We start from the raw sequence: 12,556 nt of genomic DNA, 5'->3' as shown, positions 1-12,556 counted from the left end.
GGACACCCCCTCTTACAACAGTGTTTTTTTATTTGGGTTTAAAATAGACACAAGTCTGATTGAATGATTCAAATCTGCAGTTTGATCATGTCTCAAAACACATCAAGTACCTCAACGCTTCAGTTGTGTTGAATATTGCACATCCACAGGAAACAGAAGACTGTTGCAACATGCATAGGTCAGACATCCTTTACATTTCCACACAAAAATCCCCACTGGCCTGTAAAATATCATGTGTTACACTGTTCACAATGACTTTGGAAGTACTATATCAGGTTTAGCATTATTATCAAGCCAGTATATGAAGATATATTTTCTGACACGTGGTCATATTGCTGGCCAATAACACTTTTGAAAAACAAGGGTCAAAATATTAAGGTGTCTCATCATTCACCATTTGCATTTTAAAATGTTTTTCTTGTTGCCACAGAAATGCTTGTCTTTAAGATAAAATTACAAAATATAAAATATCTCTTCAGCCTTTAACTTTATCAGAACAAGGCTCCAACAGCCTCAGCATAATGATGTATATATAATTGATTCAGCCTTCTTTCACTAGAGTATAGATGTGAAGGAGGATTAAATAAAATGTTCTATTCTCAAAGGAAAAGTACATTTATAAGCTTTCATCTCTGATATACCGTAAACCTACTCTGTTAAGGCAAGTGGTGACCAACAAGTTATGGAAAATTTGCAAAAGAATGATGACAGATTTCCAGAAACATATTGCAAAAAATAAAAGGATACACTAGTGTTGATCTACAAATATCAACGCTGAAAAGTATTTTTGATGCGTGTTTTACTATCAGACACAAATCTCAACCAATTTATAACAAGGGACAAGAGAAAAATGATCCTATCTGTACATAAAAACATCTTTTTCATCTTCAAAGTTAAACACTCGTTTCAGAAATGGCGGCGTGTTTTAAGTGCTTCTTATCAGTCTTCTACAGGTACAGTATGTGGTCCATACAAGCAGGTCAGGATTCAGTCTTCTCAGGTTCCACTGTGCAATCTCACACAATAATCAATTTAATTTATATTTGCTTTAAAAGTTGTAATCATTACCGTTATCATAGTGTCTATTTGATTTACTAAAAATAATGAATAAGTGCACTTTTGAAATGTCCCATTGATTAGAAACACACCTGTAATTAATGGAACTACTATATTTACTTGATAACAGGTTGGGTGAAACATGCTGTCTAAATCAAAGAGCAGGAATACTAGAATATATATCACTCACAAATTGTTGTTATGGGAATTAACAGCCAATGGTGTTGCAGTTCAACTGAACAGGAAGGTTATCACACTGGTAGATACGTTAGTCATGCCAAGTGCTTTAAGTAGATAATGGATTTCTATCTTTAATTTCAACAAAGCGAGGTACTATATCGTATGCCCTTTCAAACAAGGCAAGCACTGTTGAGTAAACTATATTGTGGATATATTGTATCGTGCTGGCTCAATTAAGGGTCTGCTCAGGACATCAGGACTCCACTTCTCAACCAAACAATAAATCTGAAACAGCTTTATTCATCTCTCCTTGCTCTCTTTAGTGGATTCAGGATAGTTCTTCTTACTCTGTCAGGTGTTCTGCTGGAAATTTAAAGGTGGTTTTCAAACCAGATCTGACTTGGGAATGAGTTAAAAGGGGTGTTTAGTCATGATTTCTCCAGCTCAGAAACATCTTATAAGTAAGACTGTCTCATGAGAGAAAGTCGGCCTTGTAGCTACTGATACAGCTTTCTGTTTGAACCAGAGGTAGGAGATGTAATCACTAAGGATCACTGATAAACCATCTGAGGGTCAATGTTTTAGGCTGAAGTCACCAATGGCTAATACTTTGTGTCCATAATTAGTATTTTTTAGATGTTTACATTTTTATACCAGACAATCTAATCCTCAGTGATTCATGTCAGGGTGGAAAAAGCCTCTGAAACAGCATTCAGATCATCACAGGCTGAACCATGAACTCTGGAATAAATAACTGCTTTACTCAACAGTTGAGAGAATAAATAAACATGCTGAATCAAATGTCACTGGACATTTTCCAGATTATTTTTGTGCAGCTGTGGCTGAGGAGAACTCATTGTAAAACTCATTTGAGTTTTTACAATTGGTTTTTAACTTTGCTCTGACTGGTTTTAATGCTTCATGTTATTTTCAATGGTATGTGAACTGGAGAGCAGCCTCAGGTCGCTGGTCAGACTGTGGATTATAAATCATTAGGACTGTGGAACACTGCAAAAAGAGAACAAGCCATCTGAATCAGTATCATCTTCAGTTAAACTCACCTTCTTTAGTCTTTCAAGTCTGTAATGACTCCGTAATGTTGCTACAGAATATTAGTATTTGATACTTAACTTCATTGTCTCCAATTTATGCTTTCACTTTCATCTTCTGCCTTCTTTGCTTTTTTTTCTGTCAGATATTTTCTATGGTCAAAAAGTATCTGTCTTTTATTGTTATTCCTGTCCTATTAGTGTAAAAGACAAAAATGTGTTTCAGTATTACATTGAATCTACTCTGAGCACCCTCTCTACTGCAAATCTACAAAATACTGTGAACATCGAATGCATCTTTCACCATTATGTTCCCACCCATCCTAACACAATCACAACATACATCACTCAAATAAAATATGCTCTGTAAATGACGTTTTAATCAAAGTTATATTTTCAGTAATAAATAATTATGTGCTTTTGTGCCCTCTTGAAATTTAAGTAGCAAAATATAGTGTTACATCTCCGTTGCCTATAGCAGCTTTCTCCCTTTACTTATCATTGTCAATGCAACAGCTGGATGAGTAATGTCTGCTTTTAAGTAAAAAAACAAAACAAAACAAAACATGAAAATTATACAGTGAATAAAACATTTTCCTCACACATCCTCAACATCATGTCAGAGAAATAAATACAATAATTCAAAGAAGAAATGATGATGTAAACAAACAAAAAGCAAAGCTGTGTTCAGGGGATGCACAGATGCTAAATCCAGACAAAACATTGAACTTCATATGATTATTTGCTAGTTGTTGCAGTGTGAGGGGAGGGTGAGGGTGTCTGAGTCGGAGTACCTACTTTTCCTCCTATGTTGGCAAAGCAAAGACATCTGCACTGTATATACCACCTCCAATTTCCTGTTTAAAATTCCACACAGTGCTGATGTGGACACATACCCCACATTTATTTACTTTTCATTACATGTCTTTTCCTTTTTGTCCAAATAAAAATCAACAAATATACAAACGGTTCATGTTTCAAGACCTAAAATTTTCTAACACTTTGTGGTATACATTCAGGAACATTCATGTTGAGTGAAAAATGAAGCAATAACCAAACAAAAGAGAAAATAAAAAAAAAACAAAAAAAACATATTCACAATAAGTATTTATGAAGACTATTCATCGCCATACAGTTATCATATGTTACAACTTATTACTAGTTTCTAGCAGTCCAGACTCCCTTCCAGGGTGATGAGTTATTATAGTTTCTCCTTTGAGGGGATCCAGATATAGGGTCCTGAATGTTCCTCTATGACCTGTTTGCAGTGGTTATAAATGTCCTCTAAGGTGTCTCCTTGAACCAGGGCTGCAAAGCAAAGGGAACTTTTTATGTATGCTGGACACGTGTATGGAACAGGTACATAACATTTCTTACAGTTACACATGCACCCTTTCACTCATGAGGCTGTCAAATGTTTAGAGACCCTATTAGTAGGATTGTTGTGGTGGTAGAATAAAAAAAGACACTGTGGACCAGCTCCATGCCATCAGAAAAATGTGAAAGTAGTTCATATCACATTAAAATTTGACACTTTAACTTCTGCTTTTACTCTGACATAAAATGGTTCTACATTTTGATTTTAAGTGTTTAAGTTTAAGATGACAAAAGGGAATACTAAGTACCATTAATATACATTTAAAGTTAAAGTGGAGAAATGGAGGATCACCATTACTGTGACACATTAATAATAAACATTTTTATGCACTACTATTGATTATCTCACACCAACCCTTCATAACTGCAGAAGTTAGCTTAAACATCAGCAGACATTTTTCCGGTGTCTGCATGTGGTCACGTGAACACAACACTCACACTCCTTCTGTTCTGTCTTAACATGGAAGGAGAGCCTTTAAATCAGCAGTTGTGTGTTCACATACTGTGTTTGAGCAGTGTTCAACAATAAAGGGAAAAGCTGGGTATAGATGTCTTCTTTTCTATTTTTGTTTTTATTAATATCATACCTGTGAAGAATTCACCAAACTCCTGCTCCAGCTTCATAGCCCTGTCAAACGTCTTCTTGGCTTGTTCCTCTGTCAGTCTCTTATTCATATCCCTGCACACAAAACAGTTTTATTTCAACATATTTCATTTCTTAATGACGACTGAACACAATTCCAGTAAGTCCTTCAGTAACATGAAACAAAATGTAACATGTGGTCTATAGATGTGAGTTAATATTGAAGGGAATCTGGTAGAAGTGGTTTGTAATAAAAGACTAAATGAATACTCACATTAATGAATCAATAGACTTAGGTTTTATGAAGATGGCGATGGGATAGAGTTGTGCTACTTGTAGTCGTTTGATGGCATTTCCAGACACATCTAGAATGCAGTGTTTACCCTGAGACAGAGGCACGCAGGAATTTAGAAAAGATGTACCACAATAAACTACACAAAGTCTAATCTCTCAGGTCATAATATTAAAGCTGCACAATAAAATCTAAAAATAAATTGAAATCACAGAGTGGAGCCTGAAATCTAAACTATGTTCTAAACCACAGCAAGTAAAAGCTCCGTCCAGAGAGAAATCCCAGAGCAGCCGGGCTGATCAACACTTCAAGAACTAATAGTACTTCAAATTTTTTGCTTCCATGTGGTGCAGCAAACATGCAGCTTTTAACAGGTAAAGAGTCTCACCCTTTCAGCCACATATTTCACAGACTGGACACTCGTTCCATACAGATTATCATTGTACTGTCCCGCCTCAATGAACTTGTGCTCTTGGATGTCTTTCTCCATCTGCTCCCTGGACATCACAAAGTGGTAGTCTCGTCCGTCCACCTCGTAGTCCCTCTTTGGCCGAGTGGTATCTTCGGTGCAAAGAGGAGAATATAATCTTTATAACTTAAGACCAGACTTATAACAAGACTAGTAGATACTTGCATTTACTTATGTTTGCTTTTTAATTCTGTCAGATTCTACACAAACTATTAGTTATAAAAGGAGAAAACGTACGGGGACAAACTACTACAAGACACATTTTTCTAATAAAAGGGATGAAAGAATCAACTCAGCTTATCAGCTCACTTACCCTGATGCCCTGAACTGTTAGCAGCTTTTTATGGTTTAAGGGTAAATTGAAATAAAAGAGATGAGTAAATAAAAACATGCAAAATAAAAACATGCTTTGGCTGATGAAGGACACAATGCACAGAGGAATGAGTCAAAATGGGGTCACAGTAGGTGCTGGGCTCATGCGCGCCCACACACGCACACACACACACACACACACACACACACACACACACACACACACACACACACACACACACACACACACACACACACACACACACAACCAGAAGAACACAAACAGATGAACAGTAACTTAAGCTGATAGTGTTCTTGCCATTTATGTCACTATAGAAGCATTACATGAAGCTGAATGTATGATGTACTTCATATTTTTGTATGTCATTTCTGACATCAATATAATATTTCTAAAATGTTCCTGAGATTATGATATTTTTCTCACATGATATCAGTATAATATTATAGTAACTGTGCGTTCTCTCAGATACCAGAGGAGAGATTTGACCGTCAGGTGTCTGTCACAGGTGCTACTGCACAAGTCAAAACTCTGGAATATTCATACAGCATTATCATCTGTTACTGCCAGTTCACCACTGTCACTGTCACCACTGTCACCTGTATCTCTCAACACTTTTGTAGTTTACATGTGTTTTATTCTTGGATGAATGGTAGGTGCAACAATAGCAAACAGCCATCACTGCATTTGGGAACACTGGTGAGCTGAGGGGGTGATGTTGGTGTGAATGACACTTGACTGTACAGTAGATATGATATGGTCATGGTCATCACTGATCAATGAACATAGGCAGTGATGTCACCATGTCTACTCCTTGTCAGTATCACATCATGTCATGCTATAAACTATCATGTAATACACACCACACAACACTTGTTGAACACCATGAATACTGCCTGTAATTTCAGATCATTTTTGTTTCACTGTTGGATAAATCAAAATAAACTCCTGCTCCATTTCCATGAACTACTTACGTGGAACACAAGAACCAAACTTGTCTGGGAACTCTGATATCAGATCATCATTGATTCTGTCTTTCATCGGTCCGAGGATGATGATGGGTCTGGCATAATTAACTGGAAGGAAAAACAAAGTATATGCTCTGAGCATGAAAAGTGAGGGACGTTTGAGTTCCTACCATGAAACAATGATGTGACATATAAGGGAGCAGACACAACTAGAGACAGTAAGTTTTAGGTTTGAATAACCAAAGTAGCTGCTGGAACCCAAACTCTACATTTGTCTAACAAAGTGACACAGCTACTTTCAAAATGACAAGCATAGCCTGTATAAAAAGACTTCATTATTGATCTAAAATGTTTTTTTTTATTTAATGGAGTATATGGAATATAAATAGAATACAAATCAAATCAAATATGGCATAAATACTACATTTATAATATATATATTATCAACATTGGAATGCTCCGATGTACTTGTTCTGTCTCTGTCATTACAAGAGTTACTTGTGTTGATTGAAATGTTCTCATTTTCTTTCATTGGAGTTATTTGTTCAGCTAGATTTTTTTTCCTGCCAGGAATAACTGAGCCCAAGACTCCACTTAACTTTCATCAATTACACTGATACTTTATGTTTGAAATATCCAAATGGACATGTGAGCATCATTAGTACACTGTGATACAGTGTTGATGACACATTTTCATACAATGGGAAGTGTTGACTTACTTTCCTGTCGCATCACAGGTTCATATGAGAGAATCACGTCCTCTTGACTCCCTGGTTGGATACATGGTGAAAAATCTTATTATGCTATTGGGACAAATACTCATTACTGACATAAACAACATGCCATATTTAGCTAAAGGCCACATGCATGGCAGCATGTCATGTTTCTTGGTCCATCATAAATACTCCAGCAGCAAATAGTTTGTGCTCATGTTCTATACAAAACTTCCCTGGTCCAATCAGAATGATGTATGGCAAAGCAAAGAATTAACCAAACTTTTATTCAGCTGTAATCATGTAGTGATATTTTGACCTTGAGCTCAGTATCTTCTGCTTTTCCAGAGAATTAATTCTGAACATCAGGAAACTTCATACAATATGGCATAAAATACCATGTGTGATTTAAAGTTACATGGCAGAAAAAGATAAAGCATCACATCACTTAAAATGGTTATGTGATGTTTTTATAACTTCACTGTACAGAAATGTAGCAAATAATTTGAATTTTGTCAGACATGCTTTGATGTTCTGTCTTAGCTCATGATGTCATTAAAGGGATGGTTTGCAGTTTTTTGAAGTGGGGTTGTATGAAGTACTTATCCATAGTTATTGTATTATCTGCAGTAGATGTCTGCACTCCCCCAGTTCAGAGAAGCAGGCAGAAGTCCTGGCATGGAAGCTAAGTAACGTACTGCTGTGGACACTGTATTACCTGTAACAGCACTTTCTGACCCAAAGAGCTGATCTGCAGTGTAATACATTGCGCATGCATATGAGTACAGAAGTTCTATGGTTGAAAAAAATGTAGTGCCAAAGGAAAGGGCTGTCTGATGTCAAGGTAAAGCGGTGAAAACATTCTAAATATAGCGTAGACTTAAACTGATCTTGATTTTTTTAGGTGGGCCTTTTTTAGGAAGCTAAAATACATTTTGCTGCTGGCCCTGTCCACAGCAGCTTAGCTTCTGTGCCAGTACTTCTGCCTGCTTGTCCAAACTAGGAGGAGTGCAGACCGCCATCTACTGCAGGTAATACAATGACTATGGAAAAGTACCTCAAACAACCACACTTCAAAAAATGTGAACTATCTCTTTAAGTGCATCTGGTGCAAGGTTGTTTGAGTGATAAATGTTGGTTTTAGATTTGAAAAACACTTTTCTTAGTACACGTAAAAAAAAGGAATCCCTGAAGTCCATCTGCACAAGAAAATCCTGAATGACCCTGACTAGTAGTTACGGGCATTTGGTTTCAAATCAGTTTTTCACTTAAATAAAGACATCTGTATATGCCTGTATCCCATAGACTGAAACATTTACTCCAACAGTAAACCACACATTACAACATAACTTACAAACAAACAGATGTAAAAATTCTATTTTAAACTGACATGCTCACAAGCAAAGACAAAACATTTTAGGTTTTAATGCCAGCGTCATGCAAACATGCATTAACCATAATCAACATCTGAAGACAGATGTCAGGCAGGGGTGGAATTAAAACAGTGTAAAAAGACTGTTGATAGAAGTTTGCTAATATAACTCAACTTAACAAGAGTGTGTAAACCCTGCTGGCAGCCAGCAGACCAAAATGGTTTGAACCACGTGACACTGTCATCTTTACAGGCCTGAGCTCCCACTAGCAGCAATAATATAAATCAACATTATTCAAAAACCTTTATCAGACAACACTGAAAATAACAAAAACCGAGCTGGGGTATGCTAACCTGAATCAGCCCCTTCTAAGCTAATATAAAAAACAACATCTCATTGTCTACAAAGCTCTGACTACATATTAATTACTATTAAATATAGAACAATATTTGCAAGAATTCATGTCAACCCTTATGATTCATAACAAGTTGCTCTCAATTGGCAGTGGCACTTTTTTTTTTTACCATAAAATAGACCAAATGGAGAACCCCTAAACGCGCTCTGAACCAGGAGTTTAGTGAAGCTGCTTCACCCCGTGTGACAGAGGTTAACAAACTGTAAACTGAGAAGCAAGACACATCAAACAAACAGATCATGCAACCGTGCAAGCGAGAGAAACACATTTGGACAGGAAACGCAACGAGGACGTTATTGTTGTTGTGGGAAAACAAAGATGAGGACTCATTCCTGAACCAACTTACTGAATGTCTTTGTCCCATACCCATCATCACCTATCCCCAGGATGTCCTATTGGCCGTCCAAAGAGAGCCGGAATAGGAGAAAGAGAAGAAGGAGGAGAGCCGCAACATAAGCAGAAGGTAAGAGGCAGTGAAAGGAGGGAGCTGTGGGCCTGCAGGCCGGATCAAAACCCATCTGTCTCTGTCCAGACACTGAGCAGCCAGCAGGGGGAGTGAAATACTACATGTTGACAAGTAGGCTAGTTGAGATTGAACCTGAATGATCTCTGTAGGGAAACTGGGTCGTACAATATCACCATATGGGGACACATCATAGCAAATGAACAACATTGACTTGGCTCCTCTCCTGACTGATCAGTATCTGAGCCAGCATGTCTCTGACTGTGATCCAAAAGAAAGAAAGAACACAAAGACAAGAGGCAATGATCAAGAGAGAGGAAGCAGGAACAGCCTCCATGAAGCCCCTACCCTTGATATAAACCTGTGAAACCTCTACCAGCCCATGAGACCTACACTGACCCTGCATGTAAAGGACATGTGTGTCTGTGAGCTTACTTACGGTCTGAATCACTGCCATCCTGCTCACCCTCTTTGTTCTTGTAGAATGGGAACTTTCGTGTGAAGATGAAATTCTTTTTACGTTTGTCATTGAATGACTGTGAAGGGAGAGAGAGCATGGGGCAAACAGGTATATCTGTCACGATCATGCAGACAAAACAACTGCTTGCAGAAAGTGGGACGTCAAGAAGTGTATACAGTGAAAATATCCGTACATCTACCCATCGTGTCACTGTGAACAGTTGGATGCTCATTTAAATAATATTGTATTCAACTTCCATTTAAACCATTTAAAAAAATTCTGGTAAAAGAAAGAAAGAGAAAATCTTTTCATGCTGAGATTTTATTTTGCTAAAATACTGGTGGCTGATGAAACAAAATGACTTACATCTACTTTACATTCTATGTCCATATCTCTTATTGCTGAAGAGATACATTTTCTCAAGCTTGGCTACAGACGCTTGTGTATTCAGTGCATATCCAAGCCACTGGAGATGTGTAAATTCTATTTGAGAGTTCAAACTCAGCATTTGAAACCAGGAGGTTGCGTGTTGTCATTGGGCTCATTATGAGGAACTGATAGGACTTGACAGAGCAGGAAAAGTGCACGTGGAACTGATAATGTTAACAATAGTTCCATTCAATTAAAGTGTCCAAAGAAGCCATAGAGGTAAACCATCATGCACTATTCAGGATTCAGCCACCATTCATGTTATTAATTCCACCTGTGCTTTTCCTGCTTTAACGTGTCAAAATGTCAGCTGTGAAAATGGCTAATAAAGAATCTTATGAAAGCTTCAGATTAAGAGTTACAAAGTGGATGAATCAGAAACAGTTCAGTACAACAGTAGAAGTCTAGTTCTGTCCATGTGGGGGAATAAAACTGTCCATTTCTTGTTGACGTGCCACAGTTGCATCAGAGGCATTTAAAGTAAAAGCAAGGTGAGAAAGAGTCAGAGAGATCATGCTATGAGGAAAAGTAAGATAACCAGGGTTTAGTCATAGAAAAGATTGTGATAAGCACACACAAAACACATGCAGTGATAGAAACAAAAGGTGGAACTCAAGAGGATGAGACTTCAAATAATGAATAGTGTGTCCGTATCATGATTTAGAAAGAAAATGATGCTGCTGATGTGTGATGTGTGTACAGAGTCATGCTCAAGTGTATTTACAGCCAAATTGTCAGATGGTCATTTCTTCCAAACGTTCATGTTTATCCTTGTTATTGATCTGTTAGACGGTGGACATTTACACCTGCTTTCTAGTATGGTTTTACTTGGTAAAATGTAATTGCCTTTTTGATACAGCTGTATAAATGAAATACATGTGTGCAAAGTAAAAAGCGTAGTTAAAAAATGTTTGACTAAAAATCAATGAAAGAACTGACTCACTTGTCATAAATCAGTCTCAATTACCACTAAGGACAAGACTAAAAGGAAGTTGGCTAATTTCTTGTCATTACATGACTTGGGCTGTGGCTCATAGTTGTGATGTCTTTGATGTAAATGAACAAACACGCACGTACGCACACACACACATACACACACACACACACACACACACACACACACACACACACACACACACACACACACACACACACACACACACACACACACAAACACACACAGTGAAACTGGCTAATGTGTTCTACTGAATCAATGAATTCTAAGAAAGTTTTTAATTGTTAATGGAAATTAAAGTGCAGGAAGTAGAACAAAGCTGCAGAACCAACATCTGACAATGTAAATGATGAGGCATTTAAATGTGGCTACACAGGAAGCCATACAGTCACGTAAAGATTGAAAGATTTCACACTATGACTCATCAAATTATCATCGTGGTGATATAAATGGTCACTTTGCAGCTCTCATAAAGGCACTTACCCCTTTTGAGTCAAATGACCCTGGCTTGGCATTGAATTTCACAGTCTTCAGACGTGCCCGCTCTTTCCTTTCCACCCTGCCAAGCAAACAACCATTTCAGTCATTAACCTTCGAGATGCAATGAAATGACTCACGCTGACACTACGCTGAACTACAGAAAGTTTTGGGAACTTTGAAGTGAGGACAAGTCTCAAACATTTGTACTTTAAGTTTCTTAAAATCTATATTTTCCTCAGTCATCGCTGCTAACTATAGAGATTGTATGTACACTAAAGGCTTTTCATTTTTAACCATCCACTGAGCTCCTGGACTTAGATTCTTTATGCCACACCCTTCCCATGGATAAGAGCATATATTGTCATTTTTTAAATGATTTAGTTTCCTTTCCAAGAGCAGCAGTGGGTGTAGGGGACAGCAGAAGCACTTTTCTTCATTAACTATGAGGGAAATTGAAGAATATCAATAAGTTGTTGTCTGTGTGTCACCAGTCACAGAGGCAATGATTGCTTCTTTTTTAGGATATATTTAGTAATATATAATATATTTATCGATAAATCTTTGACTGGCTTCAAGAGTTTTCACAACCAGACACAGATTTCTATGCACCGCTCACCGTCTCTTGCTGGGGATGACACCCATTTCCTCACTGTCTCCATGTGGGGTCACACGGCGGGCCTGCCACCACTCATCATCTGAGGCGTTGATGACGTGGAGGATGTCCCCGTACCTGAAGCTGAGTCCTTGGCTGGGGAGGCCGCTGTCCTTTGACTTCTCATAGTCAAACAGTGCCCTGTTCAGCGGAAGATATCATGCGTACCAGGATTATTACTGCAAATACTTCGAATTCCTATTTTGTCACTGCCACTCCTCCATGTGAGGTCTTTCCTGATTTGATAGAGCAACTTGAAGCACAGCTTTACCAGGTCACAGAGAATGGTGACTGTTGTTCCATGGGGGTTG

General features: G+C 37.8%; 1 protein-coding gene across 22 annotated transcripts in view; it reads right to left on the bottom strand.

The window, feature by feature from the left end:
• Window positions 1-10: 10 nt before the first annotated feature.
• The window catches only part of dlg2 (discs, large homolog 2 (Drosophila)), a 182,547-nt gene continuing 170,001 nt past the window's right edge, over window positions 11-12,556 (bottom strand). For 18 of the 22 annotated variants that reach the window (XM_044369687.1, XM_044369686.1, XM_044369691.1 and 15 more), the window contains 9 exons: window positions 12,210-12,386; window positions 11,597-11,672; window positions 9,709-9,805; window positions 7,025-7,075; window positions 6,312-6,413; window positions 4,926-5,098; window positions 4,520-4,629; window positions 4,250-4,341; window positions 11-3,593 (listed from right to left, as the gene is read on the bottom strand). In XM_044369687.1, coding sequence (XP_044225622.1) covers window positions 3,487-3,593; window positions 4,250-4,341; window positions 4,520-4,629; window positions 4,926-5,098; window positions 6,312-6,413; window positions 7,025-7,075; window positions 9,709-9,805; window positions 11,597-11,672; window positions 12,210-12,386 — 985 coding nt within the window. In that variant the 3' untranslated portion in view covers window positions 11-3,486. Of the gene's footprint in view, window positions 3,594-4,249; window positions 4,342-4,519; window positions 4,630-4,925; window positions 5,099-6,311; window positions 6,414-7,024; window positions 7,076-9,152; window positions 9,199-9,708; window positions 9,806-11,596; window positions 11,673-12,209; window positions 12,387-12,556 lie in introns of those variants that run through there. The other 4 variants (XM_044369692.1, XM_044369694.1, XM_044369709.1 and 1 more) reach the window with 2 other exon arrangements.

This window comes from Thunnus albacares, chromosome 13, assembly GCF_914725855.1.
Source record: "Thunnus albacares chromosome 13, fThuAlb1.1, whole genome shotgun sequence".
Classification (NCBI taxonomy): Eukaryota; Metazoa; Chordata; class Actinopteri; order Scombriformes; family Scombridae; genus Thunnus; species Thunnus albacares.
Note: the sequence above shows the minus strand (reverse complement) of the source record. Positions and strands in the feature narration are given on the sequence as shown.